Source organism: Chelonia mydas, chromosome 11 (genome assembly GCF_015237465.2).
Source record: "Chelonia mydas isolate rCheMyd1 chromosome 11, rCheMyd1.pri.v2, whole genome shotgun sequence".
In the NCBI taxonomy this organism is placed as follows: domain Eukaryota; kingdom Metazoa; phylum Chordata; order Testudines; family Cheloniidae; genus Chelonia; species Chelonia mydas.
Genome location: NC_051251.2, coordinates 76,283,989 through 76,304,105, shown reverse-complemented (window position 1 = coordinate 76,304,105; position 20,117 = coordinate 76,283,989). Strand labels below are relative to the sequence as shown.

General features: G+C 41.3%; 1 protein-coding gene across 9 annotated transcripts in view; it reads left to right on the top strand.

The window, feature by feature from the left end:
* PCNT (pericentrin) overlaps positions 1 to 20,117 on the top strand; it is a 241,299-nt gene that overhangs the window by 78,519 nt on the left and 142,663 nt on the right. For 7 of the 9 annotated variants that reach the window (XM_037912953.2, XM_037912948.2, XM_037912949.2 and 4 more), the window contains 9 exons: positions 2,688 to 2,824; positions 3,463 to 3,574; positions 6,119 to 6,208; positions 7,691 to 7,955; positions 8,261 to 8,348; positions 9,090 to 9,306; positions 15,719 to 15,957; positions 17,037 to 17,506; positions 18,199 to 18,775. In XM_037912953.2, the coding sequence (XP_037768881.1) occupies positions 2,688 to 2,824; positions 3,463 to 3,574; positions 6,119 to 6,208; positions 7,691 to 7,955; positions 8,261 to 8,348; positions 9,090 to 9,306; positions 15,719 to 15,957; positions 17,037 to 17,506; positions 18,199 to 18,775 (2,195 nt within the window). The remainder of the gene's footprint in view (positions 1 to 2,687; positions 2,825 to 3,462; positions 3,575 to 6,118; positions 6,209 to 7,690; positions 7,956 to 8,260; positions 8,349 to 9,089; positions 9,307 to 15,718; positions 15,958 to 17,036; positions 17,507 to 18,198; positions 18,776 to 20,117) is intronic. The other 2 variants (XM_037912952.2, XM_043525813.1) reach the window with 1 other exon arrangement.

Below are 20,117 nucleotides of genomic sequence, written 5' to 3'. Positions count from 1 at the left end.
ATATAAAACAGCAATACTTTTTCAGTTTTAACATTTGCAGTTAGAATCATGCCAATGACGCATAATTGTTCAGAAATTAGCAATTACAAAGTGACTACTTCTTTAGCCAATGTAGCTTATCAGTCTTTATATTAATGTGTAGTTGTAATTGTAGCAAACTTAAGGTGAAAACCCAGCATGCATTTTCCCCACAAATATCAGAAAATGCAAGAGCCTACAATTTGTAGAAGTTTGTCCAATAAAAGATATCTCACCCACATTGTGTCTCTCTCATCCTGAGACCAACATAGCTACAACAAGACTGCAAGCTACAATTTTGCTGTCAATTGAGGGCCGAATCCTTCAGCGTGGGGCACGAGTCATTTGTGGTTTTGATTTAGAGTAAATTGCAGATTCTCTGTAGTTAGAAGTCCTTAAATCAAAATTTGAGGACTTCAGAAATTCAGCCAGAGATTATGGGTCTATTACAGGAGTGGGTGGTTGAGGTTCTATGGCCTGCGAGGTGCAGCAGGTTAGACTAGAGTAGCCGTTCTCAAACTGTGGGTTGGGACCCCAAAGTGGGTTGCGATCCCATTTTAATGGGGTTGCCAGGGTTGGCTTACACTTGCTGGGGCTTGGGGCCAAAGCTGAAACCCAAGCCCCACTACCTGGGGCTGAAGCGGAAGCCTGAGAGCTTCAGCCCTGGGTGGCAGGGCTCAGGTTACAGACCCCCCTGCCTGAGGCTGAAGCCCTTGGGCTTGGGCTTTGGCCCCCCTGTCCAGGGTGGCGGAGCTCAGGTGAACTCAGGCTGTCGTCCACCCTCTTGGCGTCGTGTCATAATTTTTGTTGTCAGATGGGGGTTGCAGTGAAGTTTGAGAACCCCTGGACTAGAGGATCATGATGGTTCCTTCTGACATTAAAGTTTATGATCATCTGTGAGTCTCTTAATTAGGCAAAACTTCCATTAATTTCAGTGAGTGTTTTGCCTGATTTAAAGATTTCCAGATAGTATTCTGAACAGCCAGACTCCTGTTTGGATCTTAACAATATGGATGTATGATAGATTTTGGCAATTCTTTAAAATAATTGTCTCAAAAGTTACCGTCCTTAAACAGCAGAGTAACTGAAAGCCTCATTACTCAGAAAAGTGAGGGCCAGGATGAATAAATGACCACATGTGTGAAAATTTTTGTTGCTTTTAGGAGTCTGAAATGTGAGTGTGAGGGGCTCCTGAAGCCCTTGCCTTTGGAGAATTCTATCAGCAGGAGGCATAACTGGCAGCAGCATCAGAGGCTGCTGCCTTCCGAGAATATAATAGGCCCACTGCCTTATATAGCAGCAGCCTGAGGAGTACAAAGAATTTATCCTGTGGAGAACTTGGCACCCAGTACCTCCTGCACTGTGCTTACATGAGGTGAAGCAGGGAGAGCTGGCCAGTTGGTTTGGGAGCCATATGTCCTCTGAGGTACCTAATACGTGAGAGGCAGGGGAAATGGCAACTATTGCAAATAAATGGAAAGCTGGCTTCAGGGTAACTGGCACTGGGGAACTTTGTGCCGGCTGGCATGCAGCAACACCAGCTCTGAGATATAAGTTCCATCCTGTTACCCATGTATAGCACTTGATGCTTTTGCTATCCTGCTAGCAGTCTTCTGGCTGCTGTGAAGGAAGTCACCTATGAGTTTCTTCCTATCCAGTCTCCTGTTGATCCTTTACTTGTTCCCCAGAGTGCAGAGTCCAGCTATCTGTATGTGATAGAATCATTTCTGTCACTGCATTGTGGCTGAATGGGAGTGACTTGCAGGCAGGGTTCCCTCTCTGTGGCAGAGCAAAGGTCTGTTGAGGAGAAGCAGGTGGCAGGTCCATTTTGCTTAGGGAGAGCTCACTTAGATGGTGGGAGTGACTCTAGCTGCCCTGAATCTTTCAAGTGCTCCTTTCTGTTTGAGGTGAGTGCATCTGTCCTTATCTCCCTTCCTTTTTCTGCAACTGTTTACGTTGGTAGCAGAAGTGCTTTCCCGTCCCATGGCCAACTATTTCTCCTTGCCTTTTGAGTCCTGGCTGCCAGCAACATTGTGAATGGGAGGTTCTCTGGAGAAATGTGTTCCCTGTGCATTTAAGGCTGCTGCTGTTTATTATGGCATTGTCTCTTACATATGTTTCATCTTCAGGTAGCCACCTCTGGTGTCCTCCCTGAGGACCTCACCACCTGTTGATGGCATTGCACACAGTGGACCATAAGGCTCTGTGTGGAAATACCAAGTTTCCACCTGCTGCATTTCTTTACTGTTAAAGTTCTTAGCGTGCTGATTACTGTGGTATAAGTGCCTGTACTGAGCTAGCCAGTTGGTTCCTTTCACAAGGTTGTAATGGGCCTGTCAGTTATTAACCTAGATAGATTTCAGAGTAACAGCCGTGTTAGTCTGTATTCGCAAAAAGAAAAGGAGGACTTGTGGCACCTTAGAGACTAACCAATTTGTTTGAGCATGAGCTTTCGTGAGTAGCTCACGAAAGCTCATGCTCAAATAAATTGGTTAACCTAGATAGAGAATGCCTTAAACTTACAGTTAGCTAACCTATTAGCTGGTTGGCCTGGATTCATTGTTTTGTGCTTTAATTCGTCACAAAACTAATGTTGCATTAGGTAGTTCACCAAAAAAAAAAAAAAAAGTCTAATCTAGTAATATAACAGCACTAACTTTGTTTTGTAGTGAAATGTAAAAATCTGGAGAATGAACACCAGATGGCAATTCCGAAACGATGTGAACAGCTGCAGACGGAACATGACCGATGTCTAGAAAACCTGAAAAGGAAAAGCAAGGAAAGAGAACAGGAAATGCGGCAGGAGGTTAATAAGATTTTTTGTTTTGAATGTTTGGTATGAATTAGGTAAGTGGCATAGTATTTAGGAGCCACAAGTGTTGTTAAATAATGTGTGCCACTCTTCTGTATTTAAAATTTAGATTTTTTTTTAAGGGGAAATGTAGCATGATGTAAGTTGTTTTTTTTTGTTTTGGTTTGGTTTTTTTTATACCAAAATTAAGGGCATGAAGCCCAAATCAATATTAGATTAGTATTCATAGGTTTTTTTAAGCTGGATTTAACTCTGTGTAACACATTGCTAGATCTACTAATGTGGCCCTTCCTGCAATTTAATCAAATCTTTACCTTAGTTCTTATTTAATATAGTTTCAGTTACTGATTCCTATATTTTTCTCAGTTGTTTGGTGAGACTATGAATGTGGAGAACAAGTCATGACATAAGTGGCATGACAAACAGATGGCTCCCTCATTTGTCTCAATTAGAGGGATATTCGTAGAGGAGTTAGGTGTTTCAGTGTCTCCACAAGCCTCTGCTGTGAGCCCAGGGTCTGAATGGTACTATAGCATTTCCACCCATTAGCAGCTTAACTGTTTCTAAGACATGAAAATAGGGAGCTATTAAAACAAAACAAAACAAACAAATTCTTAATGCATCTTTCGTAGATGGAGAAACTTCAGGCCACATATGAAGAATTAAAAACTCGATCACAAGAAGAAATCAAACAGCTTTGGTCTCAGCTTGATAGCACACGAGCAAGTCGACAGGAGCTAAGTGGTATGGTAGAAACACGTTACGGTTCTTGCCTTAGCTCACATAGAACAACACTGTGTGTGAAACAATTTTTAACAAAATGTATTGAACAGGCATTCAGTCACAGGAGCATACAGCAGGAGTTGTCACACAGGATTGAACAAATGGTCCATTTAATTCGGTTTCTGGCCAGTACCAGATTCTTCAGAATAAGGTTTTAAACACTCAAGTAGGCAATACCATGCCTATGGGAAAAGTTTCAGTCCTGTTCTGCTGGTTTATAATTTGTCCTGAAGTATGAAGGCAGAGATGCCCTACAATTTTATTGTATCAAATTATGGTGTGGTGGTATCTGTGCCAAAGTTGAAGTTGCAGCTGAGCTGTCATCACTGCTACTGTCACTGCCACTGCTATTACCTGTCTATGTTGCATTAGGAACCAGAGGACCCGTAGTGTTTGACAGTTTACAAACAGGTAGTAAAATACAGCCCATGTCCCTTAAATCTTAAAATCAAATTTAAGATGAGCTGCAATGTGGTGTAACAAACAAATGAAGGTGAGGGAGGAAGAGGATAGCAGCAATAGGAACACATGGTTATGACAAACTAGTATTATGTACGATATGTGGAGGGTTTTTAAAGATCTAAATCAACACGAAATATTGATGGCAGTAATCCCTACTGCCCATCTATAACACTTGTCATTTGGCTGTTTATCATTACCCTGATCTTGGCTCCCTTTAAAATCTGAACAAAGGCATAGGTTAGATTAGTTCTGAAGCTGAAATAGGGTTTTCTAGTAGATTTGAATTGAGGTGGACAAGGATTCTGGAATTACATCTTAAAATTAAAGGGATTCACTAGTATTCAGGTGGTCATTTTAATGCTTAGTCCTTTCATCCCTAGAAGATCCACTGGGAGGGAGGAGGAATGCCCCCACAATCCCCTTGTTCTCCCAATCTACATTGGCCAAACCGGTCAGTCTCTACGCAAAAGAATAAATGGACACAAATCTGACATCAGGAATCATAACATTCAAAAACCAGTCGGAGAACACTTCAGTCTCCCTGGTCACTCAATAACACACCTAAAAGTGGCAATTCTTCAACAAAAAAACTTCAGAAACAGACTCCAGTGTGAAACTGCAGAATTGAAATTAATTTGCAAACTGGACACCATCAAATTAGGCCTGAATAAAGACTGGGAGAGGTTGGGTCATTACAAAACCTAAACCTAATTTCCCCAATACTAATTTCCACCTACTGTTACTCACACCTTCTTGTCAGCTGCCTGAAATGGGCCACTCTCATTACCACTTCAAAAGTTATTTTTCCTCCCTTGGTATTCTTTTCTCAGATAGTCCTTTTCCGGCCCCCTCTCACAGCACATTGAGCTGTCCACAGGGACACCCATGTTTTCTTCCTGAGTAGACAGCTGTATTTTAGAAAACATCAGCATTTGGTTAGAGTTCTAATTATTTCTTCCAGTACATACTGAATTCCATAAGCCCTGTTTCCCGGTATCTAGCTTTCGTAGGTCCCTCTGAAATTATGTTCTTGAGTAATGTAAATAATTGTCTGCAACTTTGCCTCCTTGATGTTCGCTCCCTCTTCTAATTAGTTGGTCCTCCTATTGACCCATGATGCATCCCACGACTAATCTGTCCTTTGTTTTCTACCTCTTTACCAGTTCCTAATTATCACAGCCGCTAGTGAGGCACTTCAACAAAGCCGTTCTGAAAGTTCATGTATACAGAAACCTATGAGTCCCCTTCATGTACTATTCTCTTGGCTTCCTACAAGAACTGTAATTGATTGAAGACCGTTATCCTTCACAAGGGTTAAGCCAGTTTATCCTATCTTTCTAGGTGACCAGAATCCTGACCACTGTGTACTCAACAGAGCCATTGCATTCTAACATTTTTACATGATCCGGGGGGAGGGGGGTGTTGTCCACACTTTGCCAATCTATCAGCAAAGCAAGTCCTTTGACAAGATTATATTTAAGTTTAATTGTTGGATTTACATTTTTCAAAGTAGTTTGTGCTAGGAAGGCTGTTTCTGGGGTAAATCAATTTAGTTCAAAGCAGTTACAGTAATTCTTCTTATTCCTGCTGCATGGGAGCATTAGAAGGTGCAGGGTTCAACCCCCATTGCAGGACTCTGCATCATTATCATCCCTAGCTCTTATATAATGCTTGACATCAGTAGATCAAAAAATGCTTGCCAAAAGTCATCAGAATCATTATCCCCCTTTTACAGATGGGAAAACAGCGGCACACAGAGGGAAATTGACTTACCGAAGGTCACACATTGAGCTAGTGCAGAGCTGGGAATAGAACCCAGGTCTCCTGAATCCCAGTCCAGTGCTCCATCCACTAGGTCACACTGCCTCTCCATAACCATTCCCAGCATTGAAGAGCAAAAAGGAAGGGAAACGGGCTGGCTGACTGACTGCAGTGCTAACTCACTTCAAGAGGCGTAGTTTCTGGAGTACTCTTGGGGGAATTCTGCACCACTACGGTGCAGCAGACAAATGCCCCCACACAGATTGTCTTTACTTTCGACAGAAAATGGTTTCTGTGGGGAAGCAAAGAGATGCTGCACCAGTGCTCCTCCCCAGCAGGTCAGATGCCTCTGTTCTTGCAGCTGGGGGAGAGGTAAATCATGGGGGGGGAGGGTCTGGGAAGGTTCTGGTGGGCCAGGGACATTAGTCCCGGCTGGGCCGGGGGGGGCGGGTGGGGGGAGGAGGACAACAGAGACTAAATTCTCCCTGCACAGAGCAGCCGGGCCTGGGTCAAATCAACCCCCAGAAACTTCTCCTGGCTTCAGGAAGCTCTGCAGTGCGGGAGGGCAGGGGTGGTCAGGGTGAAGGGGGGTGAGGCTTGGTGGGGTGGGGGGTCCAGGTGCAGGGAGGGAGTTGGCTCAGCGGTGGGAGTTGGATGCGGGTGGGTTCGGCAGATGGGGAGCAGCTCCTCTTACAATGACCCCTCCCTCCACCCACACACCGAGAATCCCCCCTGCCCCGAACCTCCACTCTGCTGAGCCTTACCCCCTGCATTGAGAGCCCCCTGAGCCCCAACCTGCTGCACCCCACCCCCAACTCTACCAACCCCCACTGAATCCTAACCACCTTCATCTGGTCTCCCCTGCAGAGTCCAATTCTCCATGCACCCAGAACTCCACACCGAACCCCTGTGCATCTAGATTCCCCTTGCAACCAAACCCCTCACCAAGCTGCCTGCACCCAGATAGCTCAACACAGAACCCTGATTCTCTCGAGGGAATTCTGCACCAAAAAATTAAAAAATTTAAAATTCTGCAAAGTTCTGCATATTTATTTGTCAAAATAACATAGTAACATAATAACAATATAATCAGACCATTTTTAATTATTTTGGTAATCTATTTCAAAATACTTGTCAGCAATAATTGAAAATGGTGTGATTATATTGTGTTGTTTTGACAAAATATGCAGAATTTTGCAGAATTTTAAAATGTGTGCAGAATTTTTTACTTTTTTGGCACAGAATTTTAAATTTTTTGGTGCAGAATAGTGGGGGTATGTGTGCAACACAAATGCTGCTGTGCACAGCTGTAGCGTTGTAGTGTGGACACTTACTAAGGGACAGAAGTGGTTTTTCTGTCAATGTAGGTAATCCACCCTTTTGAGAGGAGGAAGATAGGTTGATGGAAGATGCTTCTGTTGACCTACCTGCAGCTACAGTTGGGGTTAGGTTGACCTAACTACATCATCCATGGTGCAATTTTTTTCTCAGTCCTGAATGATGTTACTCGATCAGTCTAACCTTTTAGGTGTAGACGAGGCCGAAGAGTGGGGTAAATGGGGACATGGCTATGTTTTCTCTGCTCCCTCACCCCTTAATTTGTACTCAGTGTAAGGTGTAGCAAGACCTGCTCTGCTAACCCTCCCAAGAAATGTTGAGGCATTGGCATTATGTCTTTGAAGGCATGACTCCTGATGCTGCCTGTTGGGTTCTGTGCTTTTCTCCCCATCCAAAATATGGTTCATCTTCATAGGATCTATGATGGAGTCCAAAGTGTGTGTGTGGTTTTTTTTTTTTTTTTTTTGATTAAAAACAAGGTTAAAGATATTGCTGTTTTTTCCATCTTCTACTCAGAGTTAAAAGAACAGCTTCTGGCTCGCACATCACATGTGGATGAAATAGAACGTTTAAAGCAAGACTTTGAACAGCAGCGGCAGCAGAGAAGAAGTGAACATGAAACTGAGTTGGAACAACTGAGAATTTATTTTGAAGAGAAACTAGGGGCAGCTGAAGAAAACTACAGAGAAGAATTAACTCTGCTGCATCAGAGGCTGCAAGAATTAAAGGAATACTCTTTGTTGGAGTCAGAGATTAGTCAAGATCAGCCTTTAGATATCAGGTGATGACTGTTTTTTTCTTTAATCTCATCTGTGACAAAACACACTCAGCTTTCCTTTCCTAGAAAAGACTTTAGGCTTTGTGTGTGTATTTGGATTGGTGGTGGGAGGTCAGAAACCCCAGGATGGAAGTTAGTAATGGATGCAGACAGTTTCTTGTTGAAATGGTTATTCAGGAGTGTTTGACTAGATTCTGGTCTGTACATACTTATACTCTAATATCTTAAGAATCAATACATTCTTCTAATTCTATATTTTATAAAGTGAGTCTTCAAGTTAATTTTCTAAATTCCTTTTCTCTGCTCAGCTCCTCGGTCACACTTTTCGAAGAGGCAAGTGAAAAAGAGAGAAGGGATACACTTGACCAACTAACTCAGCAACTGGAGCAGCACAAGGTGAAATGTCAATTTTAACAAAAATGATAGTGCACATTTTAAAATGTCCACAAAAACATGACCGATGCTTCACACCTCTTAGCATGGTTTTCATAGCAGGTGCTATTCTGAGGTCTTGTATTACTATTGTTTTGTTGTTTTTACCAAGTATACTAGAAGGTATTGTCTTAAACAAAACTATACAACTTGAGAAAATAAGTGAACAAAGGATGTTTTTGATGCATTATCCTGGCTTTTTTGTTTACTTGCTGCTTAAGAAATAAGTGTTTCAAGAGTTGCCATGGAGCTTAGGAAGTCCTTTCCCCTGTGTGGCTTCTGGCTGAGTGCTACAATGGGGTCCTGGTCCAAGAGTAGGGCTTCTAGGTGCTATGGTAATACAAACGATAGTATAAGCAGTCTTCTTCCCCTATGTTAGTGTCAAAAACCTTGACAAGCTCCCTATTCAGGTGCCTACAGGCATTTCCCACTCTCCTAGATCCTCTGGCAGCTCCTGGAGCTCTACTTTACCTTGTGGCAGCATGGCTGTATAAACAGAGTTAGGCCTTCTGGGGATCCCTCTACTCCCAGAGTTGAGGAGGTAGAAGTGGGTGTAGAAGCAAGAATATTTTGAGGAGGCAGACTGGTAAGTGAACTTGTATGTTTACAGTATGCTATGGGTACTTACTGTCAAATTAATTCTTTAGCCAAATTATCTGAAAGATAAAGGTATCCGTCTCCGTTCTGAATGTGTGTTTTCTGCAGGAAGAATTTACTTGTTTGCGACTGCAATTGGAGGAAAAACACAGACATGAACTAGGCTCCTTAAGATCTTCCCTTGCACTCCAGTATAAGGAGGACCTGATGAAGATGAAGATGGATCTCTCAGACAGATATATTTCAGAAATTGAGGAATTAAAAAAGAAACATTGTCTAGATCTTGAACAACTCCGTGCCAAGCTTTCGGAAGAGCACATCAAAGGTAAGATGGAGATTCACAGATTCATAGATATTTAGGTCAGAAGGGACCATTATGATCATCTAGTCTGACCTCCTGCACAACGCAGGCCACAGAATTTCACCCACCCACTCCTACAAAAAAAAACCCTCACACCTATATCTGTGCTATTGAAGTCCTCAAATCATGGTTTAAAGACTTCAAGGAGCAGAGAATCCTCCAGGAAGTGACCCGTGCCCCATGCTACAGAAGAAGGCGAAAAGCCTCCAGGGCCTCTTCCAATCTGCCCTGGAGGAAAATTCCTTCCCGACCCCAAATATGGTGATCAGCTAAACCCTGAGCATATGGGCAAGATTCATCAACCAGATACTACAGAAAATTCTTTCCTGGGTAACTCGGATCTCACCCCATCTAATAGCCCATCACAGGCCATTGGGCCTATTTACCATGAATATTTAATTACCAAAACCATGTTATCCCATCATACCATCTCCTCCAGAAACTTATCGAGTTTAATCTTAAAGCCAGATAGATCTTTTGCCCCCACTGCTTCCCTTGGAAGGCTATTCCAAAACTTCACTCCTCTGATGGTTAAAAACCTTCATCTAATTTCTAGTCTAAATTTCCTAATGGCCAGTTTATATCCATTTGTTCTTGTGTCCACATTGGTACTGAGCTTAAATAATTCCTCTCCCTCTCTGGTATTTATCCCTCTGATATATTTATAGAGAGCAATCATATCTCCCCTCAACCTTCCTTTAGTTAGGCTAAACAAGCCAAGCTCCCTAAATCTCCTTTCATAAGACAAGTTTTCCATTCCTCGGATCATCCGAGTAGCCCTTCTCTGTATCTGTTCCAGTTTGAATTCATCCTTCTTAAACATGGGAGACCAGAACTGCACACAGTATTCCAGGTGAGGTCTCACCAGTGCCTTGTATAACGGTACTAAAACCTCCTTATCCCTACTGGAAATACCTTTCCTGATGCATCCCAAGACCGCATTAGCTTTTTTCACAGCCATATCACATTGGCGGCTCGTAGTCATCCTATGATCAACCAATACTCCAAGGTCCTTTTCCTCCTCCGTTACTTCTAATTGATGCGTCCCCAGCTTATAACTAAAATTCTTGTTATTAATCCCTAAATGCATGACCTTACACTTCTCACTATTAAATTTTATCCTATTACTATTACTCCAGTTTACAAGGTCATCCAGATCCTCCTGTAGGGTATCCCTGTCCTTCTCTAAATTGGCAATACCTCCCAGCTTTGTATCATCCGCAAACTTTATTAGCACACTACCACTTTTTGTGCCGAGGTCAGAGGAACTCCACTGGTAACCTCCCTCCAGCCTGACAGTTCACCTTTCATAGGACCCGTTGTAGTCTCCCCTTTAACCAATTCCTTATCCACCTTTCAATTTTCCTATTAATCCCCATCTTATCCAGTTTAACTAATAATTCACCATGTGGCATGGTATCAAATGCCTTACTAAAATCTAGATAAATTAGATCCACTGCGTTTCCTTTGTCTAAAAAAATCTGTTTCCTTCTCAAAGAAGGAGATCAGGTTGGTTTGGCACGATCTACCTTTTGTAAAACCATGTTGTATTTTGTCCCATTTACCATTGACTTCAATGTCCTTAACTACCTTCTCCTTCAAAATTTTTTCCAAGACCTTGCATACTACAGATGTCAAACTAACAGGCCTATAATTACCCGGATCACTTTTTTTCCCTTTCTTAAAAATAGGAACTGTGTTAGCAATTCTCCAATCATACGGTACAACCCCTGAGTTTACAGTTTCATTAAAAATTCTTGCTAATGGGCTTGCAATTTCTTGTGCCAATTCCTTTAATATTCTTGGATGAAGATTATCTGGGCCCCCCGATTTAGTCCCATTAAGCTGTTTGAGTTTCGATTCTACCTCAAATATGGTAATGTCTACCTCCATATCCTCATTCCCATTTGTCATGCTACCATTATCCCTAAGATCCTCTTTAGTCTTATTAAAGACTGAGGCAAAGTACTTGTTTAGATATTGGGACATGCCTAGATTATCCTTGACCTCCACTCCATCCTCAGTGTTTAGCGGTCCCACTTCTTCTTTCTTTGTTTTCTTCTTATTTATATGACTAGAGAACCTTTTACTATTGGTTTTAATTCCCTTTGCAAGGTCCAACTCTACTTGACTTTTAGCATGTCTCACTTTATCTGTACATGTTCTGACCTCAATAAGGTAGCTTTCCTTGCTGATCCCTCCCATCTTCCACTCCCTGTATGCTTTCTGCTTTTTCTTAATCACCTTTCTGAAATGCGTGCTCATCCAGCTTGGTCTACAACTCCTGCCTATGAATTTTTTCCCCTTTCTTGGGATGCAGGCTTCCGATAGCTTCTGCAGCTTTGATTTAAAATAATCCCAGGCCTCCTCTACCTTTAGATCCATAAATTCTTCAGTCCAATCCACTTCCCTAACTAATTTCCTTAATTTTTGAAAGTCAGCCCTTTTGAAATCAAAAACCCTAGCTGCAGATTTATTTTTATTAATCCTTCCGTTCAGTTTGAACTGAATTAGCTCATGATCACCAAGATTATCCCCTACAACCATTTCTTCTATGAGGTCCTCACTACTCACCAAAACCAAATCTAAAATGGCATCCCCTCTAGTTGGTTCAGCAGCTACTTGCTGAAGGAATCCATCAGCTATCGCATCTAGGAAAATCTGAGCCCTATTATTATTACTAGCACTCGTCCTACAGTCTATATCTGGGAAGTTAGTCTCCCATGATCACACAGTTTCCATTAGTATTTACTTTATTAAAAACATTAAAAAGGGCTCTATCCATATCCAAATTAGATCCCGGCAGTCTATAGTACACCCCAAGCACTATCCCAGGGGAGGCTCTAATAGTTTTCTTCCCTAATTTAATTTTTGCCCAGACGGACTCAGTCATATCCGTTTCATCGCTTATTTCTTTACATTCTACCTCATCCTTGATATACAGTGCTACTCCACCACCTTTACCTTTATTTCGGTCTTTCCTAAACAGCACATACCCTTGAATACCTGTAGTCCAGTCATGACTACTATTCTACCATGTTTCTGTTATCCCTATAATATCTGGTTTCACTTCCTGCACCAGTAGCTCTAGTTCCTCCATTTTGTTACCTAGGCTCCTCGCATTAGTGTACAAACATCTTAATTTTTGCTGTTTGGCCTCACTCACATTCTGTACCCTATTAGGCACTGTCATTTTACTACGAGTATAACCTATTAGACTTGTATCTACACTGCCCTTCCTCCTACCCACGGCTGTATCCACTCTTACTTCATTTTCTTTCCTCTCAATGCTAAATTCTGGCGTGGAGATTACCTGGACATCTCCCAACCATCTCCCCCTAATTCCTAGTTTAAAGCTCTCTTAATCAGTTGTGCCAGCCTCCATCCTAGAAGTCTATTTTCTTCCCTACTCAGATGAAGTCCATCCCGAGAGAACTGTCCTCTATCCATGAATGCCTCTCAGTGGCCATACATCCCAAAGCCCTCCTTACAGCACCACTGCCTAAGCCATCTGTTGATAGTCATAATCTTGTCACACCTTTGTTGCCCTTCTCTAGGAACAGGGAGAATCCCACTAAAGATCACCTGAGCCTCAATTTCCTTAAGCGTCTTCCCCAGCCTAGCATAGTCTCCCTTAATACCTTCCAGCGAGAATCTAGCCGTATCATTTGTTCCCACATGAAGGATAATTAGGGGATTCTTTCCCGCTCCCTTTAGAATCCTTTTCAACCTCAGGTCTACATCCCGTATCTTAGCACCTGGAAGACAGCACACCCTCCTATTCTCTGGATCAGCTCTGGTTACAGTCCTATCTGTTCTTCTCAGTAAAGAGACCCCAATCACATAGACCTGTCTTTTCCTAGTGATGGTGCTATTCTCCAGTCTATCCCCTGTTCCCTCTGCCTGCAAGTTCTTTCCATTCCTATTCTCCCTTTTAATCCTCTTTAACCCATCCTGTATCCTCCTGGGGCTCATATTTGGTGTAATGTCCATTAACTCTTCCCCTTTTCCTATAGGACTAGCTGCTCTTCTCTTCTTCCTTGCCCTTCCACCTTCAGTGACTACCTGCTGAGCCCCTTCTTCATTTTCTAACTCTGCAAACCTATTCTTAAGCTCTGTTTCTTCTTCACTAGCCCGTCTTTTCCTCTGCATGGTTCTTGTGTACGTGCAGGTTCATGTGTAAAATGGAAAGCTGCTTGGATTTTTTTTATCTTTAGGCTTTAAAGGATTATTTAAAGGAATATGAAAATTCCAAATTAGTTTGGAATTACATAAAAGAAATCTAGCGCTTTAAACTTGTTAATAATGGTACTTAGAATTGTTTGTTTTTATGATTCTTTTGAACATCTTTATCTTCATTTTCATAAGTATTCCTCCTGTAGAGTCCTAAATGTGAGTTTCTAGAATTTAATGAACTACAGCTGAGGAATGATTACCACAGGAGTGTCTCATGGATGTAACTTGCCATATTTGATGCTTAGAGGGGCCCTGTCAAGTTGTTGCACTTTGCTGAAAATTTCTCTACTTTAGTGTTACAAGAAACACCTAGACCACTAGCAGAAAGAGATTGGAGGGAAAAAATCCTGTTCCATATCTCTTCACTTTGTTTGATTTTTATGGCTTTAATAGCACTTAGTGAATAGGAGGGTTCACTGTCTTTCCTGCATATTCCGTCGGTAAGTTTCTTCGTTTGTGCAGATCTTTCTCACAGCTTTGGGGGGAGAGAATTATTTTAAAAGTCAGGAAAATATTACTTTAAAATTGGCCAGAGAGCTCAGGCTAAAGTAGTAATCCCCTCCTAAAAACCCAAATCTTTTGCTATTTTACTACCGTTGTATAACTAAGTTTAACAAAGGAATGTTCTGTCTGGGTGTAAGCCACGTTTTATTCAGCTTCTCACCAGTGTCCCTTTTTTCCTGGAAGAAGCATGCTGCTTCTAACCTATTTATACTAAAACAGTGCAAAGCAATTTCAAGAGTTTTTTTATATAAATTTTACATGTGCCATGAAGGTGTGGGGAGGAGATAGTGGTAGTTCTTATATTTATTTCCTCTCTGAGATAGTATATGTGAGAAGAAAGCTTTTTGGACTTGGCATCCATACCCTGAAAGATAGTCAGAGTTGGTTGAATACCATGAGTCAGATGTTATTTAATTTGCTATTTATCAAATCATTTATAAAAGGTATACTATATTTCTGTTATTCAGCAATCTCTGTGAGATACTGTAGAAACTGTTCAAATTAAAAATTCATTATCCTGCTAATTTTTGTCAAAGCTGCTTTTCTGCTATTTTTGGGGAGGTTGTGTTTATAAATATTGTTTGTTGTTTACTGAGGATATGCTTGAGCTGAGAGAATATTGCATCTTTAGAAAATCTGCCAGCTCATTATCCACTAGGCCAGGGCTGGGCAAACTACAGTCCGACCCATGAGGTGTTTTAAGCCAGCCCGTGAGCTGCACCACGCGGCTAGGCCCCACTCCGTCTGGGGTGCTGGGTTGGGGGCTGCATCAGCGTCTCAGCCCCGCTCCAGCCACAGCGCTGGCTCGGGGGCTGCACCATGTGGCTCCCGGAAGCTGTGGCATGGCCCTGTTCTGGCTCCTTCGCTCTCCAATGGGAGCTGCAGGGGCGTTGCCTGTGGATGGGGCAGCGTGCAGAGCCACCTGGCTGTGCCTCCGCATAGGAGCGGAGAAGGGACATGCCACTGCTTCCGGGAGCCGCTTGTGTAAGCGCTGCTTGGAGGCTGCACCCACTTAGCCTCTCCCCACGCCACAACCCTGATTCCCCTCCTGTTCTCCAAACCCCTTGATCCCAGCCTGGAGCACCTTCCTGCACTCCAAATCTCTCCTCCCCAATCCCACTACAGAGCCCGCGCTCCCAGCTGGAACCTGCACTCCTTCCCGCACCCTTGCCCCAGCCCTGATCCCCCTCCGAACCCCTTGGTCCCAGCCCAGAGCACCCCCCTGAACCCCAAACTCCTCATCCCCAGTCCCACCCCAGAGCCCGCACCACAACCTCAATTTCGTGAGCATTCATGGCCCGCCCTACAATTTCTATTCCCCGATGTGGCCCTCGGGGCAAAAAGTTATCACCTGTTCCTTCTGCCATTTACATTTTAGATGCTGATAGGCTTAATAGGCAGTGGTGATGTATAGTAGATTAAAACATAGTGCATAGATTCCAGTGCCAGAAGGGACCATTATAAGAAATGTAAGTGGAGAGATTTTATTACGTACTTCTTGGTAGCCTTGAAATCGAGAGAGCCACTGATATGTTTGCTGTTTTACTGTAATTACTGAACTTAATTTTTTTACTTTTATGAATGATCAAGATCCTTTAAAACAAACTACAAAATGTTTTTTTCACCGTCAATCCAGAAATTACCAAACTGCGTCTACAGAGTGCTCAAGATGCAGCACGCCAGGTTGAAGCAGAGGTTGTTGAACGAGCATGTGTGCTGGAGAATGAGCACAAAGCTAAACTCTCCCTCCTTCAGTCTGAGAAGCAGTACATTGCAGAACTGCAGGGAGAAATACAACACTTAGAGAGAGAGAGTGCTAAACTAAAAGACATTGGTGTCCAGCATGAAATCCATCTGAAAGAGGAGATGGAAAAGGTAGTATGTATTAGTTTGTTTTTTGTATTTAATATGAGATAACTATGTCAAATACAACATCTGCCAGGTATAAAGCAAAATTAATGGGAATAGTGACTGGAACGATACTTACCATTTGAACTTTCTTGTCTTTAGTGGGGTCTTAGTATTAATGGGAGTTGCATAGCTAAAACCTTGTAATATTCTGATGAGTTGGGTCTGCAGATGGGAGATACATATGTAAAGGTTGAAGAATGAGGTGAAGGAGGTTGAAGTTGAAAATGAGGTTGAATAGTTTCATAGGACCTCAATCACACCTATTCTTCAACCTTTGCCCATAAATCACACATTTGAAATTACATTAATACCATTTCAGATTTTTTTGTTTGCGCCCTAACCTGCGGAAAGATTAGAATCTGAAGTGCTAAATGCTTATTTCCCCTTGTGAAATGACATAATGGCAAGTATAGGGAATGAGAGGAGGACAAGGATCTTAGACATAAGTTGAAAGATTTCAAAATGCCGTGAAGCCTGAATTTATGTAAAAATGTTTTTTGGAATTTAGTCATTATTTAAATCTTCCTTTACTATTCTTTTGGTATTCTTAATAGTGCTTTGACTTAAATAAGGCATCAACAAATTGACACTTAAATCTTGTGTTTTGTTTTGAAAGCTGACCCAAGCACAAGACTTGAATATTTAGATGGTTCTTAGAAGATGGTAAAATGTTAATTTTTTGTGCGTGGTGTGGTCCACCTTTTCATGCAGTGTGTCCTGAGGGCCACCTTTTTTCTCGTTCACCAGTCGCTGTCACACAGATCACTTCCTCCTATTTACAGTTCTATAACATCCCTGCGTCAACTACAGCAATTGCTTAGGTAGAAAAGTAAAATGTTTAATGCATTTTAGCTGTCTTTTAATGTAATTTAGCAGCTGAAAGTGTGGTGGTAAACCCAGGACCTTATGACTAGTCAAATTTCTGAAGACCCAGTGGTCCACAGCTGAGGATCTTTAGGAGTTTAAATGGCTAATAAGAATATTTTATTCCAAACATTTCCAGTTGATATGGTTTCATCTCTTTATTTTTGTAATGTTCATAGATAAAATGTAGACTTGTTGATGATCACAAGAATGAATTAAAAAGAACTCGAGAAGAGGTCCAGCAAATGGAACAAGTGCACAAAGAAAAGGAGGAGGAATGGAAGTGTGAAAGAGAGGCCCTGAGGATCAAAGTTGAAGAGAAGTTATCACGGTTACGTACAGAACTTGAAGACAAGGCAGAGTATGAGAAACAAACTTTGCAAAAGGAGTTTGAACTTCGTGAAGCTGAAATGAATCAGCTTCAGGATCAGCAGGCTGCCAGAATTGTAGAACTGGAGAAGTCCCTAAAGGAGCAGCAGAACAGTCTGCAGCAGCTAGAGGATAGCTTAGCAAGTGTGCAGACTACCCAGAAAGCTCAGTATGACAGCGAACTGCAAGCTGCCAAGGCACTCATGGAAAAAAAGTTGGAAAAAGCCACATTTGGGCTCCAGGAGGAATGTGCAGCTAAACTTATGGAAGCACAGAACAAGTATGTAATTAATTGGTTTTTACTGTTCTTGTTTTAAAACCTCATAAGAAATGGCAATTCATAATTTTGTCACTTGGTGGCACCAAAAAATTATCTAAATATAATGTGTATTATTTTAGCAAGGAGTGGTAGTGTTATCCATGAAGTCTCACTGCTAGATTTTACTTCATATAAATACACACTAACACCAGCAATTATTAAAAAATAATCACCACAGTATTACATATAGAAATAAATGGCAACTTCAGTTTTGTACTTTTAGCCTCCTAATAAGGGTAATATCCAGCCCTGCCTCCCTCGGTTGCTTTCTGTTCAGTTCACAGTAAATTGAAGCGCCGAATGTGTTTACAAAGCAGGTACCACAGACTTCCCCACACTGTCCTGTTAATATACCTTCATTGTGAGTTAAAGGGAATAATCTCTGTGCATGCACATTAAATGCTTATCTTTGTGGATGCTACCACCTATATTAATGATTTTTGTAATATGAGCACTTGTCTACTAAGCAGTAACCTGAGATGACCATCTCACTTTACAGAGCCATTGCACTGTTCTAAGTTAATTCCTTTGTGTTACTATGGATAAAATGGGTAAAAATGTGACGATCAAATTTAACAATTTTTGCCTAGTTTTTCTTCTTTGCATCTTATCAATGCTTGTTTGACAACATTCTTAATTTTCTTGGAAATTAGATTTATGGAGGAACACAAAATTATGACTCAAAAATTCACAACAGAGCAAGAGCTTCTCCTCCAAGAGTTGAAAGGGAAGCATGCTGATGAGCTAGAACTCCAGAGTCAACAGCTACAGGAGAAGCATAAGCAACATATTTTATCCCTCACAGCTGAGCTGCAGACAAAGCACCAAGCTGAAATTGAGACACTTACATCTACATTACAAAGCAAACAGCAGGCTCATCTTGAAGCTCATATAGCTGAGCTGCGGGCAAAGCATCAAACACAAATTGATGAATTGGAAGCTAAACACTTGTCAAATCTGGATTCTTTGGAGTCTTCATACCTGTCTGAAATTCAGATTATACGAGATGAGCACAAACAAGCTGTTGAGGATCTACAGATGCATTTCATAGCGCAGCTGCATGAGAAGGATAAGGCGAATCAAGCAATTTTGACTCAGGAAATGGAAAGGCTGAAATTAAAACATTCTGAAGAGCTGCAACTTTCACAAGACAATCTGAAAATTGAGCTAGCTACTATTCATATTGAAAAACTTAAAGCCATGGCTGCTGAGCTGGAAGAAGCTCATAAGGTGAGTCAGGGGAAAACAAGACAGTAAGATGGCCCTCTTTGGTTTTGAGTTTAGATTGATTTCAAATGAAAGACTGTTGGTTTTCTAGAGTTGTTTCGTTCCATTTGCGAAATGCTCTATTGATTGAGCAGCCGCTGCTTAACTCCTTTTCTTAATTATTAAGAACAAAGGCAAAAGGAGAGATTATAGGCAAATACATATTTAAATATGATCATTATGCAAGCTTAGATACTGAGTTTAATGGAAATACAAAGTTTTTCTTCTTTGTTACTTTCACTACGTGTAAAAATTTTTAAAATCTACAGGACTTGGAAATGAGAGAATAGTTCATACATTTTCCTCAACAGTTTTATTACTTCCCATAGGATATCATTTTGGAGAAGTGCAATCACTTACTTTGTATAAAGTATTTTTAAAATTATTTTGAAATAAGAATTTCAAAACATGTTTTGCATGAACCTTCTAGAATGGGCAGCTGCCTGCAGTTTTTTGCTTTTCCTTACGTAACAAAATTTTTATATTTTGAAAATGGTTTCAACCACGGTGCAGTAAGGAAGAGCTGGTAATTCTTAAGAACAATATAGTAGTAAAGCTGGTTCTTGATTGTTACTGATATTCTTCCTTAGTGGTACATCATACAGAAATATTCTAAACGGCAATCTCAGAACATCATTTATTCCTTTGGACCCTGTTGAGTGAGTAAACTGGCTGAGGGGAAGCATAAAAGGTGGCAGACATAGGACAATAACTCTTTTGTTTCAGTCCTAGTGTGTGACAATACTGCATCTTTTATCTAGCTAAGATATACATTTTAATGTGTGTGTATATATAGTACAACTTAATTGGCACTCCAAAAACCTTCCATTTTGTAGCTAACTTCATCCTTCTCATTAATTAGTTCTTAGCAACTTGCTAAAGGTAAAAATACTCTTAATAGATTCTCAGGTTTCAGCAATATCATAGTAAACCTATGATCCTGCTAAATCACATTTTGCATAATTTTCGAAACTTGAACAGAATTTAGGAAGTCTTGAAATATGTTACGCTTCCAGTACATTGAAATAACATCTTCTAAGGGTGTTTGAGAGTGCTTTAGCTTCTTGTTATGTATCATGAGTCCCAGAAGTAGGGTAGTGGCTTGTTGCTAGGATATAAAGTCCCAGCAGATGCTGTTGAATATTTTCCTTCTGTTGAGTAAGGACACAAAGGGCATCATTTTGTACTGGTTTATTTAGAGCCTAAATTTTTGTAAGCCTACTCGATTATACTGAAGATAGGCACAAAAGTTGCCACTCTTTGCCCCTCATTCAAGAAAGCATCCCTTTTCATGTCAACACTTAAA